At 35.4% G+C, this 23128-nt stretch overlaps 2 protein-coding genes across 4 annotated transcripts; one reads left to right on the top strand and one right to left on the bottom strand.

Annotated features, from left to right (window-relative positions):
* Window positions 1-2010: 2010 nt before the first annotated feature.
* Window positions 2011-10094, bottom strand: hexa (hexosaminidase A (alpha polypeptide)). 3 transcript variants are annotated; one of them, XM_024282797.2, is made up of 14 exons: window positions 9551-10094; window positions 8974-9072; window positions 8813-8878; window positions 8615-8661; window positions 8015-8125; window positions 7832-7933; window positions 7524-7656; window positions 5832-6012; window positions 5609-5695; window positions 5468-5540; window positions 4417-4591; window positions 2901-2991; window positions 2702-2809; window positions 2011-2598 (listed from the first exon to the last, which is right to left on the bottom strand). In XM_024282797.2, exons 1-14 carry the CDS (start codon window positions 9819-9821, stop codon window positions 2535-2537), a joined length of 1608 nt encoding a protein of 535 aa, XP_024138565.1. In that variant the 5' UTR covers window positions 9822-10094; the 3' UTR covers window positions 2011-2534. The 3 variants fall into 3 exon arrangements, 2 of the variants coding, with proteins under 2 accessions (XP_024138565.1, XP_024138566.1); XM_024282798.2 differs by having other exon boundaries at window positions 2012-2598; window positions 8974-9026; XR_002920413.2 differs by lacking the exon at window positions 4417-4591 and having other exon boundaries at window positions 2013-2598.
* A 126-nt stretch (window positions 10095-10220) lies between these two features.
* Window positions 10221-23035, top strand: arih1 (ariadne ubiquitin-conjugating enzyme E2 binding protein homolog 1 (Drosophila)). Its single transcript, XM_024282799.1, has 14 exons — window positions 10221-10693; window positions 13934-14001; window positions 14763-14910; window positions 15137-15229; window positions 16366-16421; window positions 17193-17259; window positions 17407-17513; window positions 17601-17643; window positions 17763-17834; window positions 17907-18037; window positions 18216-18273; window positions 19519-19779; window positions 21079-21191; window positions 21274-23035. The coding sequence occupies exons 1-14, from the start codon at window positions 10412-10414 to the stop codon at window positions 21356-21358; spliced, it is 1584 nt and encodes a 527-aa protein (XP_024138567.1). The 5' UTR covers window positions 10221-10411; the 3' UTR covers window positions 21359-23035.
* Window positions 23036-23128: the final 93 nt, after the last annotated feature.

Genomic DNA, 23128 nt, shown 5'->3' with positions numbered 1-23128 from the left:
TACTGAGAGTATGGGTGTCTGGATGAGTGTGTCAATATTTGCAGATATGGATAAAACAAGATAAAAAAGACAAAAACCCTTGGTAAGCTTTGTAAATAGCAAAAATCTGCCAATATTTATACTAGCATTAGTGGTTTTTGATTAGTGGCTCATATTTTGTTTCATTTGTTGTGTTGCTTCATACTGTTAGATTTTTCATATCATTATCGTTAACAGTTTTCTGAATAAGTTAGTTTTCTAGTCATCATGATCAAGTTAACAGAAGCTACAGGTAAAACATGCAGTTGTTCCCTAAAATACTGTATTCTTTACAGTTACTTATAAACAAAAAAAATCCCAATTGTGGTTAAATAAAAGTAAAACAAGAAAATCTAATATGAAACTAAGAAAAGCCAGTAAGTACAACCCACAGCTTTTCAATTCACACAAGACGCCGGCTGACATCCCTTGTGGTTGTTCAGTTTCTAGTGTTTCCTTCGTTATTTTCAGCTCACAGCAGTGTGGTGACTGTTGTTGCAATGCATGCAGAGTGTAGAGCGTGCACAAGTGATTCATATAGACAGTAGTGACTCATTTCAGTTCACTGTTAATAAAGTAGGTTAGAAATAAACCTTTAAAAGTAAAAAAAAAAATCCTTAAGTAATTTGACAAAACCTTCTTTCTGTATGTCAAAATAAAAGCATAATTTAGTCAATAGAAACCCATTTTGCATCGAAAACATATTTACACTGTCATAAAAAAAATAGAAAAATGCTCTTTTAAGTCCTCACTAAATTTAAAATAGAGTATAAAACCACAATAAGCTAAATATTTTTTTGTCTGAATTGATGCTAAACACATTTTAAGTCATCCACAGTTAGTTTTTCTCATTCTCAATAGCTACTGAAAGCTAAATCCTTTCCATTTTTCCTCTTAAAAGCTTAAACTATATCCACTGAAACTTCTACACCTACATTGTTAAGAGCATCTGGATCTGCTGCATCTCTGTTAGGCCCAGCACTCCAATGATGGATCATGGACCGCTAACCCATGCAGAGTGGTATAAATTGCTGAGATCATTAGAGCTCCACATTGCCTTCTGCAGGCCATCAACCACATCAGATCCATCAGGAGAGCTGCGATCCTCCTCAGGGACCCAGTCCAGCACAGATTGTTCAGGTTGGAGATAAAGATTGTTTCAAACTCCTCCCCCTCGGCCTTTTGGTTTTATCACATCATGCAGCTTTGTTAGGATCACTGCTGCATCACTGTGCAGCATCACTTCTAGTATAGTTTGTATTTCAGTCAGAGACGGGTTACTTTCAAAAGTGCCTTTTATTTGGCGTGTTTTTCTTTTGTTTGCAGCTTCTATCACTGAAACAATTCTGTTCAGATGTTTGATCTATTTAATATCTGTATGATAATATTGAACAAAAATCTTATTAGCATGTCTTGGCACGAAAGATTTTGCTTTAAAGATTATTTTTGTGATAGATTTCAGGGTCTGAGCAAAAACTAAATTCCCTTTACACACAGATTTGGATTTAAGAGTTCTTTTTTATGAAACTTAAGGATGTTTAAACAGTAAGACGTGAACTAAGTCGGAGTCAAAAACGCCCAAATTACATGTAAGGAAATCTGGTTTTGTCCCTTAAGAATCTCTATGAAAAGAATGTAATGTGAGAGTTTTGTTCAGTTATGATTCATTAGAATCCATCTTTAAATTTGGATGTTACATCTTTTTTCTTTTAGACAGCCTTCTGCTCAATAAGTGAAAAAAAACAAGAACACAAAGAGAAACTGCTCCATTAAACACACTAAAAGGCAAATGAGATTTGCTGAATTTTAATTCATTTAACTATGTATTTTACAAACAATTATTTTTTTGATTCTGTACTTCAAATTTTCAATTTTTTTCCTCTTTTTTATATAAATATATATAGGAAAACATCAAAAAAAAGTATCTACGACGGAGTATTAGGACCACCAAAAAAAAGGAACATTACAAGTTTTTTTTTGTAAATTTATGACTTAAAATCTCTCAAATTTACGACTTTTAATCTCGTCAATTTACGAGTTTTATTCTCATAAATCTACAAAAAAAGTCATAAATTTAACCTATGATTTTTAAAGTCATAGAAATATGACTTTGTTCTTGTAATTTAAACGTTTTACAGACTTTTTTTTCATAAATTTATGAGATTTAAAGTCAGAATTTTTTTTTAATTGTTTGTAAACTGTCCCTAATACTCCGCCTTGAATTTGTGATCCAAACCCTTGGTATTTTATCTCATATCAGTCCCGTGCATATTTATCCATGCAGTAAATATACCTAAATATATCAAATATTACGACCAAATGTTAAATGTGAATCATAAAATCTGAATATTAATTCTAACTCCCTGAGCGATTTTCAACTATATGGCATCAGATAAACAGCACTCAATAATTTAACTCATAAAAGTCCTAAAATATTGTAGTTTTGCATCTAAAAAACTATAATAAAATGAACTTGAAGTACTGAACTGCTCTAAAAGGTGTGATTCTGTTCATCTTCAAACTCCTTGATACTCGTGTTTGCAGTGTCCCACATAGAGAGGGCCTGCTTGGATTCCACGCCTAAAACAACAGAAGTAAAAGAAATGAATCACAAAAACAAGCATTAAATAAAGGTTAGCAGCACGGTTTCCTTGACAAAGTTGATTTGTAAACCACTGGATACCTCAGCAGCTTGCATCTAAAGTCCTCCAGTCGAGGAGAAGCTCTTTCCACGCTGGAAGTCTGTTTCTCGTCACTCCACAGTCGCTCTGCTGCAGCACTTGCTCTTGGCCTGACATTTTGGATGTGAGAGTTAGGAAAATTATTGACATAGTTACATAGATTTACTTTAATACTTTTAGGATTTCCTATCAGTCTCCTACCATAGTTTTGGGAAGAGATTGGTGGCGTCGACGTATTCCCCCCACATGCAGACCTCACCCCCTATAACCAGCTTCTTCTGCTTTTCAGAACCTGAGATAAAATAAGAACATAAAACTTTTTTTTATTAAACTGTTTATTCGAATAAAAAACTTTCCCAGCAACCACACATTTCATTCCAAACACATCACAGCAACTTTCAAAGCTAACCTCGTGATTTATCTAATTAAATTATGGGAATTATGTAAATGGGTACAAGAACTTTAGAGTTCTGCAATGTCAATAACAATCCAGGCAGTCGAAAATCCAGTAGAACTGGGGAGTTCTTCTGACCTTCTGGAAATCCCACCAAGATTTGATAATCCTTCTGAGCTCAGACTGATAAGTGGCTGGGTTATTTTCCCAGATGTGGAGCTCTGAGCAGTCTGACACAACAGAACTATTATGTCCTTGTATTATTTCATTTAATATATTTTCACATTTAAAATTATTTTTAACACACAAAATGAGAAAAATGTCTAAAATATTTTTGCTTAATGTGCTCAATGACTCTTAGTACCAGAATCGTGGCTGATATTTTAAACAGTTTATATGTGATTAACAGGGAAGACTGACAAATATTATGAGCAGCATTTTAGACAAGAAAACAATATTTTGTAAAAAAAAAAAGTGTAATATTCTTTAATTTTTTTGCCCTAATTTATTTTCCTTTTAATATTTATGAACTGATTATGTTAGAAGAGCATAAATGTACACAGCAAGCAACACCAAACAAAACTAATTTCTACCAAATTTCAATAATTGGAAAATCACAGTGAGTTTTAGTGATTGACTGAATTTTAGAGTTTTACTTTTGCAGAATTTCCTTGTAAATTATTTTAAAATAACTATCAATATAAACTTTTCGGTACTTTCTATCATTGCTTCTTATGACAAATCTTTCCATTTTGATTTTGCACCAAAGCGATTCCAAATATTCTTCTATTTTCTGGTTCTATGTTTGCCTTGAAGTGTAAATTAATAAATAATATTAATTTTTAATCATAGAAATTTGTTATTATCTTGCCAGATTAAAAAGTCATGAGAGTCATGTTACAGTTTGGCTAAAATATGTTCTCTTAGCACTGAAAGGCTTGCCTAGACACACGTGTTATACATTTTTATTTTATTTTATTTTATTTAAACATTTTTTAACCAGGAAAGAAATCCCATTCAGGTCCACGGATCTCTTTTTCAAGTGAGTCCTGGTCAAAATGCAAAAATACACACACCCAAAACAGGTCATAGAATTAAAATACGCTAAAAATAAATAAATGTGATGAAATAAAACACAGTCATTAATTAAAAACTGTTACGAATTAACGATTTTGTTTCCAGGTCCTTCATAATAACATCAAAGTTGTGAGCTTTGAAAGCTGGATTTTGGAGAAAAAAGGACGTTGTGGTTAATCTGCAGAGTGTAAATCCCAACTGTTAGTTTGATTTCAGCAAACCACAGCACACGAGTTTCCCTCTGACCAGGAAAGGCAAGCGGCCACACAGTGTAGTAGCGAGCCCAGTTGTGTGTGGGTCCCGGTAGGTCCAGATACCACGGGGAGGCTAGGATCACCCTGAGTCCGGCTTTGGTCACCTGCCGTACTTTACACAGGTAACAGCCATGTTTCCAAACCTCCACCACAGACAGAGCACTGCGCTGCAACATAAAGCTAACAACCATTAGATGTCCATTAAAAGGTGAGTGCTCATCTAAATTTATCTCATCGGAGTAATGGCTTTTTTTAACTTGTACTTAACGAGTTTTTAATGTCTCTGCTATTATTGATCCATTAAGCATCAGCGTAGTGGGAAAGGAAAAAAAATGAGTTAACTGGACTTAGTTTATCTTTTATTATGGAGGATATTTCACCTCTTCTCAAAGAAGCTTTCCTAATTCAGAAAATATGAAGTATATTCGATTTATAAAGATAAACCGTTAACTGTTAACAAAGGGATGATGGGAAAAAGAGAAGGCTTACTTCCCGCTAACAGTCCCGCCCACAACTCAGAACTGAAATACTGCCACTTTGCAGAAACTATGTCCTAGTAAATGACACAAAGTTTTTTTTTTCCCCCTAAAATACAGCATAATCATAATTAAAAAAACAATCAGATGATTGAAGTAGGACTTTAAAGACAACATTTTTAGTTGTAATTAACGTAAATTTAAATGTTCTGTGACACCTTAGATGAGGTGCTGCAAAACAATCGACATAATGTTGATAAAGATACTTAATAAATGTATTAAGTTTGTAAAAAGTTTCTTAATATAGCCTGGGCTTCACTTTAATGTCCCTTAATCTTACTAAGTATGTCAAATAAACCTTATTTTAGCATATTGTGCTAATACATGGGTTACTAACACCCTATATACACATTAATAATGCTAAGTAATGTGTTAATAAAGCTTGTTAAAGCTTGTTACCAAATGTTTTTCTTTGATAGAAGTCTCATCTTCAAAGTAACATTACATCCTTACAGAGGTGATGATGCTGCGGACGTAGAAGATGGTAAAATCCTGAAGTGCACCTACCCGTTCATGGTAGTCAAAGACATCTTGCCACACGATTGACGTCTTGTTGAGAGCTGATGTGATGTTTACTAAGCTGAAAATGAAAATTTATGTGAGCCCAATAAATCCCAATTTCTACCTTTTGTTAATAAAAATGCCTACTTTTCAACGTAGAACGCTTCAAGTTTAGGAAAATCTCCTCCAAACCCCATCTTCTGCATGAATACGCGTACATGAGGGTTAGATCTCCTACGTAAGAAAACGAAAGGATTTAGCCAAATATGTATTGGAATTTAAATAAATATACATATATTTTGCAACTGTTATTATATTCTGTCAAGAAGTAGATCTTTTTTATGTCTGTTGTTGCCTTTTGGAATCTTACCAGCAGGAAAAGTCGACCTCGTCACCTCCTAAGTGGATGTATGAGTCAGGAAACACGGAGGACACTTCCTTAAAGAGCGCCGTCATGAACCGATAGGTGGACTGTAATGCTGGATTGACGGGACCAAAGGCGCCTGAAGGAGCACCTCCTTTGTAGCAAGGAGTCAGCAGGTCAGACTGCCCTGAGAAATAGAAATAAGTTATCTTGACATAACTCTCTTTTAAGCACCTTTATGCAGAAAGGATGGTTTTAAGACTTTTTGGAGCTCTCCAGATTTTAATTTTTTTAATCATATTACAAATTTAAATTTGAATCATTTTTCATAACATTCTCTGAAAATTTAACAAGTTTTTAGAATGTATGTTTTGTTTAAACGTCAAAGAAACATATTTTGCATGCATAAGTATTCATAATGTTCACACATGGGGTCTAAATCAATGTTTTTTTTTATGTTTTTTAAGCCAAGGTACACTTTTCCTGGACAAAAATCCCACAGCGTACCAGCAACTAGGGATCCACGTTTGATCCGTGATCCATATAGATCATCTTTTTTCTGTTCAAATCAAACGCAATTTGTACATCAAATTCGCATCCCTCGCCTTTGTTTTAGTCAAAGTTGCTTTTGGACGCTTGTTCAAAAGCGTGTTAAGAAACCTAACACTTTTGCCGCATGTGGGAGGAGCAAACATCAAAAGTTTTTCTCGCCCTCTTTATGAAAGATGTTAAGAAATCCGGTGATTCAAAATGTTTTTAGATTAGTGAAAATGTATAATTTCCCTTCAACACTCCTGACCATCTGTCATGGCACACTACTTGAAAAACTCTGGTCTAAACTAATAAATAAATTTAAATATAATGTATGTAAGAGGGAAACGCTTCCAGTAGTTTAGAAAACTACCCAAATATTTGCAAACCGCATTGTGTTGAGAAACAAATCTGAGAAAGGATAAGGAATTTGCATTTGGGATAACCAAAATCTGAACAACTCCTGATAATAATGTGGTTGATAACCCAAAAACCGAATCAATTCTAAAACCACAACAACCAAAAATGATCCAATCAGATGAAGGAAACTCTCCCTCAAATTCTAGTATGACAGTTACAGACTAATGTGATCAATGTCTTGTATAAAAACACACAGTAATGTAGAGTTTATGAATCAATGACACCAATAATGATAAGAATGACATTCAAAAAGGGAAACTAGCTACAAGCAGACCCTGTTAGAGTTCTTCAGTGACCTTGAAAGAATCCACCTTGAATCTAGATCAGCCTTGCTAAAAGATGCACTCTTCACTGATCCTCTCCACTTTTAATAATCAAGCCAAGAACGGTGTGACAAACCTAAGCCATTATAGCTGCTAAAATTGTGGCCATTATGTAGAGTTTGAATATTTGTGCATATTATGATTTTTGCCACATACATTTTTGTTTGACATATTTAGAGCTGTTTGGATATAAAATGTAGAAATATTCTAGTACCTTTCTGCCAGCATTTTTTGAGTTCTCAGTTTATGAAAATGAGTCAGCCTCCTTTGTGTCATTTGGCCTTTCACAATTCTGGCAGGAAATGTGGCGGAAATTTGTTCCTGCTGAGTCAAACTAGGCCTTATCGGATTTATTCATCAGAGTATCAGAATTCTGAGATCATCTAGATAAATCGGATTCTTTCTCCATGCAGTGACGTGTTACCTTTCCCCCAGGATCTGGTGTGTCCTGGTGAATCAAACTCTGGAAGGACTCTTATTCCCCGCATCCTGGCATATGAGATCACTCTCCTCGCGTCTGATTGGGTGTAGATGTGTGTTTCAGGATGGAAAGCCCCCTGAATCAGGACCAGAGGCTTTTGGTTAGGGCGGAGGCTGATTTCCAGCACTAATATTTATACAAACACTAGGCCTACAATTCCATGCCATGTAACAAAGGCAAAGCTGAAGTTTGAGACACAAAAATATTTATTTTGTTGCATTTTAGCGGCAGTTCTTATCTATAAACTGTACCTTATTGGAAAGGTTGGGAAAGGAGCGGCTCTGGTATGGGAAGGATGGGTCATCTACGATGTGCCAGTGAAGAACATTGAACTTACTGTAAGACATGGCATCCTAGCAAAAAAAAATGAATTTATAACTTATTAAACTCAAAGTTGAAGCTTGTTTTATTAATTATATTATTGAATTTATTACCAGAGTTTTTAAAATGGCATACACTGGTAAATAATGGCGTGAAGTGTCCAATAAAACGCCCCGAAATTGAAACCGGGGGAAGTCTTCAATATAAGTTTTATTGACAAAATACTGAAAAAAAAAGGAAAAAAAAGAATCAGATAATATATTTTTTGAGTGAGGTTGTGCTACTGTCCAAACTAGAGGTGTTATGATTCATTTTAACAATAATTCGATTAATAGTGGATATTGGTTAATTTTGATTGATTTGATTCACTGACCTAAAATCCATCCAGGACATATTTAGCAAAAAATTCAGCTTCGATAAATACCTGGGTACTTAACAGTGCAGGTGAATTTTTTCCAGATTCCAAGTATTTAGTACAAGATAATCAGGATTAAATATGTGAACAAATAAGCAAGTAAACAAGAATGAATGGCAAATGTCACATGTTTGTTGTCTCCAAGACATTGATTTATTTCGTTTTAGGTCTATTGGATTCACTTAACAACTTGTTTCAGACAGATCAATCTGGATTGATCATAGAAATATAAATTGATTAAATCGTAACACCCCTTGTCCAAACACAAAAACTTTGTGTACTTGGAAAACACACTTACAGAGCCGTGTTCATCTTGATACACCAACTGACTAAAAGTTTCCAGACCTGTACTTAAACAAACACACATGTACCTTTGAATATACAGACATGTAAGTAGTACATGTAGATCGATAAAGACGAAAGCCCTTCTTTTACTAGAATAAGAATACTATCAATATTCCTAATGACAATTCTCTATACAAAAAGTACAGGTCACCTCTTAAAATACCCCACACAGTTGCTGCATTCAGGGATGCTTGTCCAGCAGAGACACTTAGATTGTCTGGAAAACCAACAGAAAAATACACATTTAAAGCTGTTTTCATCATCCCTTGTTATAAAGTATAAACTTTAATCCATGTGAATCTTCATACTTACATCTCTCGGATGAATCCTCATTGGGGTAATTCTCACAGTCATTGTGATCAGTGCTGATATGGAGATTGAATGAGTTATTCGCAGCAAATTGGCCATTTTCTGTGGATTAAACGTTTGTTAAATTAGGCTTTTATTTATTTATTTTACTATTACAGAAGTATAAAACACCACATTTAACAAAAATAATGCATATTTTTTCACAATAAAAGCATGCAAGTGGGATGGAGATGTGCATTGTCATTGAATGTTTCACAGATAGTGGGCGACCAGTGAACTATTGTCTCTACAAAACCCATTGATGCACTTTAAAAAGACCACATGACAAGAAGTATATACAAAACAATACTACAGAGCACTTTGTTTTGTGTATTTGTACCCATATAGTCTCCTACAACAGCACCTGCTGTTAATAACAACGAATTAAGCAATAAATAATAGGTAAAGGTATTTAAATGTGACTAAAAGAACACAAAAACAAGCACATTTTAACAATAAAATAAGCAATAATAAATATACAGTTAAATAAATGAATAAAACGGTCTTATTTTATATTTCAGGAACTTTCCAGTCCACCTACCAGCAGTGTAGTCTGGAAAAATAATCCAAAGGTATCTCCTGAACGCAGCATCCAGAACAGAACATCCCTGCTGTGTGGCTGAGTGTCTTCCATAATCAAAGTAAAAAGTTCGGGGATTTAACGGGTATCGTTCCGGGAAGACGGTGAGCGCGTGCGGTAACGGCCACACTCCCGTCACTACATTCCGGCCGCCGTAGAAAATAATTAGCTGAAGTAAAGCGTAAATTATAGGGACACATTGTTTCGTATTTACTGCCCTCATGACTTTCATTCAAGCTAATTCCCCTCCTCTGTCCCACAAAAACACTGCCTGTCACCCCTGGCAGGGACGCAGTCACGTGGTCAGTGTTTGAGCGCTGATTATTTGTTTACCAGTATTTGCACAGCTAAACTATGCTAATACCTTTAGGCTCCATCATTGATAGCTGTTAAACAAAATCTGTACAAAAATTGTTTGAATTTCACGTTTTTAACATCCTAGCTGTTGGAAATAGATGTGTGTTTGGATGTGATAAATACAACTTTTTATTAATATTATTTTTATTTAATTAGTGCTATTTTTGCATTTGTTATTAAAAGTTAAAATCAAACGTATAGTATATTTGATTTTTGATTTCTATTTTAAAATATCAGGAGGAAAAAACTAAAGTCATCTCGCTGGATCCAGCTGACGTAAGGCCGTCGTCAGTGGCTGACGCTTCGTCCCTTTGTTGGCTTAGCAGTGGCGACGTTTTGTTGTTATTTTTCGCTGCCGTTGAAAAACAGGCTCCGGTATTTTTGATTCTCGCATTGTTCCGCAATCAACACCTAAGAGTTCAGACCGTTAGGTGTGCCCCTCACAAGCTGCTAAACAACCCAGGAATGGACTCAGACGAGGGTTTTAACTATGATGAATACGACGAAGAAGACGAATGTAGCGAGGTCAGCGGCGAGGAGCCCGACGACACCCTGGATCTCGGGGATGTGGAGTTGGTCGATCCTGTGGTGGCCGGCGGGGAGCGAGACGAGAGCGGAGAGACCGGTGTAGGTGGCCACGGCCCTGGCGAGGACGAGGAAGAGGACTACCGCTTCGAGGTTTTGACTGCCGAGCAAATCCTCCAGCATATGGTGGAGTGTATCAGGGAGGTCAACGAGGTCATCCAGGTAGGTATCTTGGTATGCCTCAGTCAGGAAAGACCGGGGTTTCCGATTGTTAGAAGCGTCAACAGGCCACGGATGTTAGCTTAGCTGCTAGCCTCGCTGGAGGAGTTTACTTGCTGGAAGATGACGGTTTGCAAAAAAGGACATTTCAATTTGTTTTATTTATGATATGTCATTTTTGATACCTAACACTGAACATTGGGAAACAAACAATTAGAAGTGCAAATAAAAATACGAATTTTCTCCATAGTTTGTTCCAGGAAGTAGTCTAATCCCCAAAGAGAAGTTGGCAGAAACGTCTGCTAAGCTAATGTTAGCATTTTGGCTAGTTTGTCGCTAGAAGCTCGTAGCTAAGCTAGGATCTAACTGCGAAACCACAACGTAATTAGCTTTGTTAATTGTGCATATTTCTCATCAAATCCCACATGTCAGTCGGAAGTCGATTCGTTTTCAGGTTAAAATCGACTGTAAATGACGGTTCAAAAGTTCTGTCAACAATATTGCTGGCTTGGCCGAAAGGCTTGGTCATTGAGGGGTTTATCAGGTTACTTAAGTTAATGTTAACCCACTTTAGCATGATTTTTCAAGGGCGTATATTCTTTTGACTACAACAACATTTATTTGCAATGACGTTAAGTTGCTTTCTCACAAAAGGGACTGATGTTTAGTCAAGTGGTATTAGGCCTCCATTTCCCCTCGTAGGTTCACTTGTTCAAACAATTAAATTGAAAGTGTTCTTGACGGACTGTCCACGATCTATTCTTTTCGACATTAAACGTTTTTATTTACACATTTGTCACATTTGAATTGTTTATAAGCTGTAAAAATGTATGGCAATTGGCCATATTCATTTGAGGCTTTACAAAGGATTAGCAGTCCAGTAGTTTTCTTTTATTTTTAACTTTTCAAAAGATTTTTGTATTTGTGTTTTATTTCTTCTGTAGGACAACAAATGATTCTGCTTTTTGCAAAACTGTAAAATGTTGCTTTTCAGTCATTTTAACAACCTTTTTATTTGTTTTAACATGAGCTTTTATACAAAAGCAAGGTAAACTCTTGGATAAATCATATAAAGCTGCTTGGTTGACCTAATATGACATTGTCCATTGTGATGTCGTATCTAGTAAGCCAAATAAAGCAGTGAATTAAGCCTTCTTTTGACAAACATACACAAAAATCTTCAATTATTTGTGGTTTAGTTGCAATCATCATACAGTCTATTTTCTTTCTTTAAGCAAATTCATTGTTCAGCCAAAAGTTGACAATTCTCAATTAAACTGATAGCAAATATATTGCAAACAAATTAGATTGTATCTTGCAATAAACCACAAAAAGAAAGAAGCATTTTTTGTTTCTTCACATGCTAAAACAGATTGTTTTTGATTATGTTTATAAGAGAAATATTAAAAGAGATATTGCTGATCATTAAAGATCAGAACAAAAGGCCAAACCAAACATTCTGCTGAGATGTTGCTCCACCTACAACAAGTATTTCATTTTTTAAAATCATTTTTGTTTAGGTGGTACTTAAATTAAAGGCAGAAAACATAAAATAAAAACCAATTGCCAATTTTGCCCCAATTTCCATCCAGGTCAACCTGCTCTACACTCATTTAAGAGGTTTAACGGTGGCTAAACTTCTAAGATAAATTCTGTTTCTATTTTTATTGGACAGAGTGGAGGATTTTATATGATATGCACCACATTGTTTTGGGTGGTGCCTCTTAAAGTGACCAGAATGTTAACTCGTAACAAAAGCTTGCGTTACAGCAGCTGGAAGCTGTCACAGCTCTACCTGCTGGGATCTAAGAGTTGTCTTTCTCTCTTTCTAGTAGTCAGCAGGAGCAGCCCCCTTTCCCAACTGTCATGCACTCCCCTCTACCTTTCTTTCCCTCATGTCATGAACTTGAATGCTTCACACCCACGACTTCTGCGTTGAATCTCTGAGGCTGACATCATTTAACAGTCTAACTTTCAGTAAACATGTTACCATATGTGCTTTCAGCACACCATCCAGTCACTATCTACAGACTTATTGTTTGTGTTAAAAAAAGATGCTCTCATTTTGCTTAATATATTTTAAATTCAAACTTTTTGTGTTTGATTGGCTTCTGTTCTGACCTCTTACCCACAGGAAAAAAAGGAACAGTTTTGTCTTTTTAAACAGCAACTTTAATCTTTGTTGCTGTTGCACATTTTTATGCAACATTATGATCTTCATGTGAATTCAGTTTTTTGTACTTTTTTGGGTTTTGCTCATTTCTGTTGTTAAAACAGGACATTTTGACCATTCTTTAAGCAGATTTGCTTTCATATTACGTTTGATGTTCTTGTTTTTCTATTAAATGATACAATTTGCCTTGAGAAATCCTTTAGACTAGTTTTAGGAGGAAAAATATGCAAATGCAGTTCTTGGCATCTACAAGTTAAATAAATTAAGAAAGCTATAATTAGCTGCTTCTTTTTATAGAATTGGCATTGCAAATCCAAATTTATTTATTTTTCTAATAAATAGTGTATTTTAAAACTACAAGGTAACTGATGTTTTCAGTTATCCTCAAATGTCTCTGTTTCTTTAAAAATAATTTGATTTTTGGAGTATTTGTTTCTTTTTGTGAAGCCTTCTTCTTCCAAAAAATGTATCTTCAAACTTTTCATTTTGTTTCACAAACAAGTTTATGCCAATAGAGGTTGTTAACTTTTTAAATACATCTACTCTTTACAAATCTTACTTTCATTTCTTTTTTTTCCGCTGATATAAACTGTGTTTAGGATAAAATCCTTTGTGCTGTGGAGGTAGAGATACGGAATCCCCTCTCCAAAAATAATTCTTTTGACACAGCACCTTTTTTTGCCTTGTAGCAGGAGTCGAAAGCTTCTTGGTCTGCTGAGTGAGATACGAGCTAAAACTGACATGAGCTTCACTGGTTTGACGTACAAAAGGGTGTCCTGCCACCTTGGAGATTCCTTAGATTAGGGGACAGAAGTCTTTTAAATGAGAACTTCTACATTCTTATGTATTAATAAAATAGGAACCACCAATTTTTATTTTCAGTAAAGAATATACTGAAGTTTTTGTTTGAAGAGTTCCAAGGCTCATTATATATTTTTACATTAAATCAATATCTGTTTTTATTCTGCAGCACATAAACTAATTATGAATGAAATACAGTAAATGTTGAGTAAGCCAGTTTATTTTGAAATCTAAAGCGATAAATAACTTGTCATTTTTTGCTTTTCTAGAACCCTGCTACAATAACTCGCATCCTTCTCAGTCACTTTAACTGGGATAAAGAAAAACTTATGGAAAGGTAAGAACTTCACAAGTATTTACAGTTCAAGGTTAAAACAAGACCACCAAGAGCGGCTTGAAAACTATTATTTACAGCGTTCCCTTGTTTATTGTGGAATTGCGTTCAAAAATTGTTCTAAAAACAAAATTTAAACACTTCTCAGACAGATATAAACATTTTAACACTTTTTAAATCAAAGTTCAAACCTTTGTAGAAGTCCAATATTCTAGAATGAAAATATAGATCTGCTCCCAATTGAAGTTTTATATAGATTTGGCAAGTTTGGCAATAGATTGTGACAGCATGAAGAAGAATGACTGACAATACTCTACAATCAATGAAGACGCAAAACACAATATGCTGTTGGGGAAAAAAAATCTGCAAGATCGCAAAAGGTGAATCACAAAATGAAAAGGGACTACTTGCGCATAACTTAATATTTTTCTTGATTTGTATAAATAAAAATGCATTCTCTTTGACAAGAATTTTTGAATACGATAGTCTTGGAAAAAAAATGAATGATCTTCTTTATTGTTCAGTCTCTATTTTAAACAATTTTATTTTGTCAGCATTGGCATAAGTGTATCCTGATGCAAACTACAGACATAAAAAAATATACAGAATATTGGAGATAGATTCAGATTTACTCTTGGTTCTTCTTACTTCTTAAGTTCTATCTTTATAGAGCTGATAGGTGATCTTAAGTCTTCCATAAGTGATGGAGTAGAGATTGATTAAAGACCTTTTTTTGTCTTTTAACTGCAACATCTTTCATGCAGATATTTTGATGGCAATCTGGACAAGCTCTTTTCTGAGTGTCATGTCATCAACCCAAGCAAGAAGCCTCGCATCCGTCCTCCAATTAACACTAGATCATCTGCACAAGACATGCCATGTCAGATCTGCTACCTGAATTTCCCCAACTCTGTAAGTCCCACAGTTTCCCAGAATCGTCCTGTAGAAACAAATGATGCATTTGGCATAAAAAAAAAACATTTTTATTGGCAATATGATTTTATTCTATCGTACCCTGTTTTGGCACACATTATTTTTCAGAGAAGTCTTAGGCTAAAATTTTGATTATCTTGATAAAAATAGAATTATTTCGTTGTCTAATGTCTTTTAATTTGAGCTTTGTCATTTTTTCTTTCAGTACTTTACAGGCCTGGAGTGTGGACACAAATTCTGTATGCAGTGCTGGGGAGATTATTTGACCACCAAAATCATAGAAGAAGGAATGGGACAGGTAATGTTACTCCCTTTAGAATACCAGGCTGCTGTCAGACAGTTGATGGCATTTTAGTTGTGTATCTCAGCTACCTCTAGTATTATAGATCTATACACCACTACATGGCAGCCAATCATTTCACAGCTTTTGAAAATAAATAATCTGGGAATGTGTTCGCTTTATGTCCTATCAGGAATACTTATATATTTTTTTAAGTCAAAAGTTGTAAATCTTAAAAGGCAGAAAGTGTTGCTGACTCATGAGAGTTATACACTAACATAAACCTGTTATCACCTCAGTGCCTGAAATTACAAGTTGGACGGAACAGGAAACGATGGATTGTAATAGATTAATGTGTTCACATTCTGATTTTTTTTCTTTAAAGTAATACTGAAATGATTTGAAGCCACCTGTTTTAAAAATTATTAAAGTCACCAATCCTGTTTTAAGAAAAATGCAAACACAACTATTCTTCTGCAATGTATCGTGTCACAAGAATATTCTTAAACTGACTGTCCTCAGTCATCCCTGACTTTGCCACATTTTCAAAACGTATCACCTTTGTCACACTATTCTGATAAGCAATGCTTTTGGCCTAGTAGCCTAAAAATATGATTTAGTCTCAGGTCTTGTGACATTTTTCTTTCACGCGGTTCCATTGCTGACAGCATGAAGCGGAAAAGGGATTTCTTTGTTCACTCAGTTGTTTTCTTTCCCTTTGTAAGTGTGCAAGGGTTAGATCTGCATTCTGGTTTAAACCATTTCAAGAATAATTTAAAATTCACAGAAGTATTATTATTTTTGCAACATGGTTGTAAAATAATTTCATAAATAAATTAGAATGTATTTTTTCTGTCTGCTTATTCGTTTCGGTGAATGTTTTGTTTATAGTATTCTTTACGATAATTTAGATTCTTAAAGAGAATTAGCTTAAGTTTGTTTTTTACATGATTGTGGAAATACCAAATATTATACCTTGAGTTCTGCAGAAATTTATTACAATTATTTCCAATCATACACTTTTTTTCCTTATTTCTTTCCCCCCGCATGTCCATTAAAAAAAACAGAGACTGTTAGATCTTTGCTACCTAAAAGATTTTTTTTTTTTTTTTTTGTACACGACTGATCATTTTGTTTTTGCGTTTTCTTCTCAGACCATTTCCTGTCCTGCTCATAGTTGTGACATTTTGGTTGATGACAACACAGTCATGTAAGTCTATTTAACATCCAGTCTTGTATTGTTTTTTGTGCCATAAAGACCAGCTGAGACCATTTCTAGATCTGAGTGTCTTCATTGTTTAAGTAAACACTTACAGTTGTCATAACCAGGCAGGTAATCTTCCTTGTATATAAATATAAAATAAACACATTTTCTGTCAAATTATTGTCATGTTTTACCTTAGATTCTGCTGTTACAGTTATTTGTATCAAACACAACCTGTTCTGTGATGATGTTTGTTGTCCCAACAAATATGTTTAATAGTTCTTAATTCAAGCTTAAAGCTTAATGTTGTGGTCTGTACATCTGTCATCATATCTAAAAGTGATTTCTGAGGCAGATTAATTTCTGCTCCGCATATGTTCCTTACTCACTTCAGTGTTTATAGACATTTGAAGTGAGGATTTAATTCAAAACCACCAGAGAAGTTCAGGATATCTAGGGTGGATTATATCTAAAATCAAAGCTGGAGAGCTGACTGGATGATTTTGTCAAGAAAAAAGTGTACAGTTTAAAAGAAGGACCCATATTTATTGTATTTAAATATACATGTATATATAATTAATAATGCAGTTTGAATTCATTTTATAATCTTTATTAAAAAAAAGAGTTTTTGCATGATTATCTGGAAAATAATTAGTTTATGATTTCTTAACGATAGCTTTAAATTTTGTATATATATATATTTATTTATTTATTTTTTCAAAAATATCCGCTGTTTAAGGAAACTAAGGCTAATATTTCATTTGTCTTTCCCCATAGGCGCCTCATAACAGATTCAAAAGTGAAGTTGAAGTACCAGCATTTAATTACAAATAGTTTTGTTGAGGTAAGTTCTTTTGTTTTCTGTTTGGAAAACTATGACGTAATCTCAAGTTATAATAAGCCTAAAGGTTATCGGTGCACGCGACTTTATGAAAGACAAAAAATTATCTTTGCTGCTGTAATTTATCAATTCATATTTTTGCTCCTAAAGTGCAATCGACTATTAAAGTGGTGTCCTGCACCAGACTGCCATCATGTTGTTAAAGTCCAGTACCCAGATGCCAAGCCAGTGAGATGCAAATGTGGCCGTCAGTTCTGGTAAGAGACTTTATTTATATTGAAGGAATCACATTGTTGTAGTTTTTTTTTTTTTTTTAAGCAGTTGAAATGATTTTGTTGTTTCAGCTTCAACTGTGGGGAGAACTGGCATGACCCTGTGAAGTGTAAAGTATGTCTAAAAAATGACTGAAGTTTTCTTATGTCTCAAGCAAGTTGTCATGCTAGCTTTGAGGAGAACGTTGGTAGGTGTTGTTTGAATGTCTTACAGTTTGTCTAATGTGATTGCAGTGGCTGAGAAAATGGATAAAGAAGTGTGATGATGACAGTGAAACTTCAAACTGGATTGCAGCAAATACCAAGGTATTGTTTTAGAGTTTGTTTTCTCCTTCCTAGGACTACATTTACAATACACTGTGCTCCTTTTTGTGACAGGAGTGTCCAAAATGCCATGTGACTATCGAGAAAGACGGAGGCTGCAATCACATGGTTTGTCGGAACCAAAACTGTAAAGCGGAGTTCTGTTGGGTGTGCCTGGGACCATGGGAACCTCATGGTTCAGCGTGGTAAGAAACAGCTGGAGTCCACATGGTGCTGTGATTCTCATTCAGCTTTTCCACAGTGACTCATTATCACTTCAAATATTAAATCATATTGTTCTTTATTTTTTTAGTAAAGGGTTACGTGGAAATTATTGGTTATATTTGGTTCAGAATAGGCTCTCATGATAAAACCTCTTTTTAGGTACAACTGCAACCGCTACAACGAGGATGATGCCAAGGCAGCCAGAGATGCTCAAGAGGTAAAAAGTTATGCTCACCTCATAAATTCTTATTACTTTGCTAATCGTATCCCATAGGATATATCTGCAAATCGAACCTACTTGTGGTTTATTGCTTGAAATAATTTATAAACAAAAGCATTCAAACAGATGTGGCATGATTTGTAAAATAGCATTAAAAATAGAGTTCTGAACATATTCTAATGCTAAGCATTTCTGGTTAGTGTAGCTCATTTCATTAAAGTGACCTGTGACCGTCCCGTCTTCATGGCAGGCCGTTTTACCGGAAACACACACTTTTCCTGCAAAGTCAGATGTATTTTATTACTGGTGGATCTTATGACTGCTTCCAGAAACTCCTCTCATGAGTGCAGGGGCAGACTTTGGATTGTTTGCATGAAAGTCTGAGCTGTGTTTGACATGTTCATCAGGGCCTGGCAGTCAAGTTTGTTAATGTCAAGTAGTGGTCTGGAAACATCACATACATGAAGAAGGAATTATTTTACTCTCTGTGAAATAGTTTTTTCTGCTTTTCTCTCTATTATTGCCTGGTCTACAGTTAAAAATAAAATATTCCTTAAAAACTATTCCTTTAAAATATCTTTAGAACTTGAGCTTGAAATATAACAAAAGAGCAGAAAAGACTTGACTATTTAACAAACTGTAAAATACAAATCCTTTAAAACTTGCTCATAAAATAGTTGTGCCTCAAAATGTTTTGTTCTATTAAATTTTGGATCAAATTTTATTAAAAAAAATTTTAGGGCTAATTTTTTTGCGCCCTGCAACAAAATATGTTTTAATTTGGTTTAGAAAAGAGACAAACTTTAAAATGAAACAATTAAAACCTTTTCATCTGTGTAAAAACCCCAGTTCACGTGTGCTGTCACACAGATATTTAATGTTTACAGCATTTTCACATGTAAACACGAACATTTCTGTGTTTTTGTGGACAATTGCTTCCAGAATTTGATTGTTTCTGCATCAGCGAAACAGCAGAGACTGTAGGTGATGGATGTTTAAAACACACAGATGGACTTACATTTGTACATTGTATTCACTTGGTGACAGTAAAGACACAGGGAGTCGGGAACAAAATGTTCTCACGCATTCCAGCTCCCAAACTCAAACTGGTGGTCAACCTCTGATAGTAGAGCTGCAGGTTTGGTTCATGTATCAAAGTTCGAATACTGAACCCCCACATCGCTAGTTAAAATGTGTGTGAGCGAGGTCTAAAGTTGCATCGATGTTCTTCTGTGTGCGCAGCGATCCCGGGCAGCCTTGCAGAGGTACCTGTTCTACTGCAACCGCTACATGAACCACATGCAGAGTCTGCGCTTCGAGCACAAGCTCTACGCTCAGGTCAAGCAGAAGATGGAGGAGATGCAGCAGCACAACATGTCCTGGATCGAAGTGCAGTTCCTGAAGAAGGCCGTGGACGTGCTGTGCCAGTGCCGCTCCACGCTCATGTTTACTTACGTCTTTGCCTTCTACCTCAAGAAGAACAACCAGTCCATTATTTTTGAGGTAAGAAAAAAAAAAAAAATCCATTTTTTTCATTGTTGTAATTTTGTTTTTAAACATGGGTCCCTCTAAACCAAGGAGTGTCATACTCAATCACGCAGGGACACAAAAACCAAAAAACACCTCAGGTTTAATATTTATTGAACACTCTAAAACTAAATTTTAAAACTTAAAAAACGTAACTTTTTAACATAATTATGAACTAGGTATATAGTATTATGTGCGATAATGCAGCATGAATGCTGTAAACTGAATTTGGCCTCTGAAGATGCTGAAATTGATAGCTGAAAATGCTAAAGCTGATAGCTGAAAACGCTGAAATTGATGGCTAAAAACGCTGAAGCTGATAGCTGAAAACGCTGAAATTGATGGCTAAAAACTTTGATAGCTGAAAACGCTGAAGCTGATAGCTGAAAACGCTGAAATTGATGGCTAAAAACGCTGATACTGATAGCTGAAAACACTGAAATTGATGGCCAAAATCTTTGATAGCTGAAAATGCTGAAATTGATGGCTAAAAACGCTGAAGCTGATAGCTGAAAACGCTGGAATTGATGGCTAAAAACGCTGAAGCTGATAGCTAAAAACACTGAAGCTGATAGCTGAAAACGCTGAAGCTGATAGCTGAAAACGCTGAAATTGATGGCTAAAAACGCTGAAGCTGATAGCTAAAAACGCTGATGCTGATAGCTGAAAATACTGAAATTGATGGCTAAAAACGCTGAAGCTGATAGCTGAAAACGCTGAAGCTGATAGCTAGCTAAAATATTAGCTAAATGCCAAATTAGCCTAAAAAAGAAAAAAACCTGGGTTAGCCAAAACAGCTAGCATGTAGCTGAAAAAATAGCTAAACTCTAAAACAGGCTAAAATAAAACTTTAAAGGAAAAGCCTAAATTAGCCAAAACAGCTAGCGTTTAGCTGAAATATTAACTAAACTCTAAAACAGCCTAAAAAATCTTTGTAATTGCCAAAATAGTCCAAAAAGCTAGCAGAATGTCACATTTTAAGACTTAAAAATAGTAATTTTTTTAACATAAATATGAATAATAAAAAGACAGGAATATTAATCCAGAATAAATCAACTTAAACCTTAAATAACGTTCAATATTTTACTCTCCACACATGTGCTCTAAAACCCTTTGTTGTCTTAAAATAACTTGTTTTTGTGTTGGCATTGACCATAAAGCTAATCTGAAGGTTTCAACCAAGATTCAACAACTTTGAGCTTTTGTGGAAACTTAAAGGTTGGGATTTAAATAAAGATTTAAATTAACCCAAAATGATCGATTTCTGTTTCCTAGAACAACCAGGCAGACCTAGAAAATGCCACCGAGGTGCTGTCTGGCTACCTAGAGCGGGACATTTCCCAGGATTCTTTGCAGGACATCAAGCAAAAAGTTCAAGATAAGTACAGGTCAGCAAGAAAATCAAAGCATTTCTTTGTCATTTGGTGAAGTTTGAGCTTCCGTAAACTAAAAGTGTCCTCTTGTCTGTAGATACTGTGAGAGCAGGCGAAGAGTGCTGCTTCAGCATGTGCATGAAGGCTATGAGAAGGACCTGTGGGAGTACATTGAGGATTGAGGACACGTCCCAGTGCAACAGACTATTGAGTATCTTGACATACTAGAGCGCTGATGCAATTAAACAGGGCAGCACGGGCCTTCTGCCGTCTCCTTCAGAAAAACCAACCACTTTTTGCATCGTTTTTGTTTTCCTGAATTTGTTTAACAAAAAATCTTCAAAGTACATTATATTTAAATAAATTGTAGAGTAATAAAAAGAAAGTGTACTACAGTATTGTTAGCAACAGAGTGGAGTCTTGAGAAAGCAGAAAAATCCATCTTAAACAAATACATCCTTTTGGCTTGTATTGTAACCCCTCCCTTTATTATTATCTTTTATTTTATTTTTTTGTTTGTTTGTTTGTTTGTTGCATTTCCCACCCCCTTTTTTTTTCTTTTTCTTTTTGATTGTGAATTTTCCTGTTTGGATTTTGACTTATGCTTTCCCATTAGTGTGAAACAATTGAATACAGCTTTAATTGTCCTGGCCATGTCTGCAGCGTGTTAAGGTCGTCATCTGGACGGGGAGGGGGGAGAAATATTGATTGCAAAAAGGGCAACGACATTTCAGGGGAAAAAAGAACAAAATAGCAAGTCTGTATTTTTCAATTTGTAAATAGTCCATATGCATGGAAGTTAAGAGCAAGAGTGGCACGTGTCTGCATCATTTTTGAAATATTTATTCTTTACTTATATCGGGGAAAGGTGTACTTTCAAAAAAATAAATAAAAGAAGTAGGTCGAGTCCATCCATAAACTTGGAGTTTGAAAGTGTTGGCATTAAGACGTTCATCTTCAGTCTCCGAAGATCAGTTATCCGTAACTTTTAATGGAGATCTGGACAAAGTTCTTAGTTGTCATGGGAACAGCTAAAAGACTGAAAGTACACCGAGACCAGGAAAAGGGTTTACACGTCGAAGGCGAGATCGATCGCACCGGCATATGTCCCTCTAACCTGTTGCCACATCCTTAGTTATTTTTTAGAGGTATTTAACAACTTTAATTATTTGCGAGAGCCAAACTGAGTGACATTCACTCTTTTTTGTTTTTGTTTGTTTTATCTTTTCCTCTCTTCTTGCGTGGCTTGGGGTAGCCCTCTTGAAGCTGACATTGCACCTTGGGATTTGAATGAGGGCAATAGAATGTACTGACGGCACAGCTTTTGTTCTGTTAAGGGTCGGGCACAACTCTTACCGGGGAGGAGGGGGGTGCTTGGATGGCCACGCCCCCAAAAAGCGACGTCTTCTTCCTTGCAGTGAGACTACAGTGCTTTAACAAAAAAAAAAACAACAAAAAAACTTGACTTTTGTGATCAGTTACAGGGCAAACCTCTTAACGTTGTAGGGGTGTTGTTTTGTAATGTTTTGCATAAAGTTTATGCAAAAACATAATTTCATTACATGGGTTGAGGCTTCAGTGTGGAGACGTTAGCACCCCTCCAGGTTTTGGACCGTTCTGTTTGGTGGTTGCTGTAGTTGTGGAGCTCTCCGGCTTGTAAAACGCTTGTACACAAAGGCTGGCTGGAAGGGGGGGTCTCACTAAATAAGGCACTGATGCAAGTAGGAACCCTTTTGCCCTGGTTTGCAGAACTTTTGGGGAATTCTCCCCCAAATGCTTCATATGTGTTCCAACCTATTATTTTATCCTAGGAATTTATAAACTGTACTGTTTATTTGAATAAATGTCATGAGAAATCAGATTTATGGGAGTTTTGTGTGAGTCATTAGAGTAGGTTTGGCCTGAAGCATACTAATTAGCCAAACATCCATTATGCATTTCAGCTTTATGTA

Source organism: Oryzias melastigma, linkage group LG6, assembly GCF_002922805.2.
Source record: "Oryzias melastigma strain HK-1 linkage group LG6, ASM292280v2, whole genome shotgun sequence".
In the NCBI taxonomy this organism is placed as follows: domain Eukaryota; kingdom Metazoa; phylum Chordata; class Actinopteri; order Beloniformes; family Adrianichthyidae; genus Oryzias; species Oryzias melastigma.
This window is presented reverse-complemented; position numbering and strand designations above follow the sequence as displayed.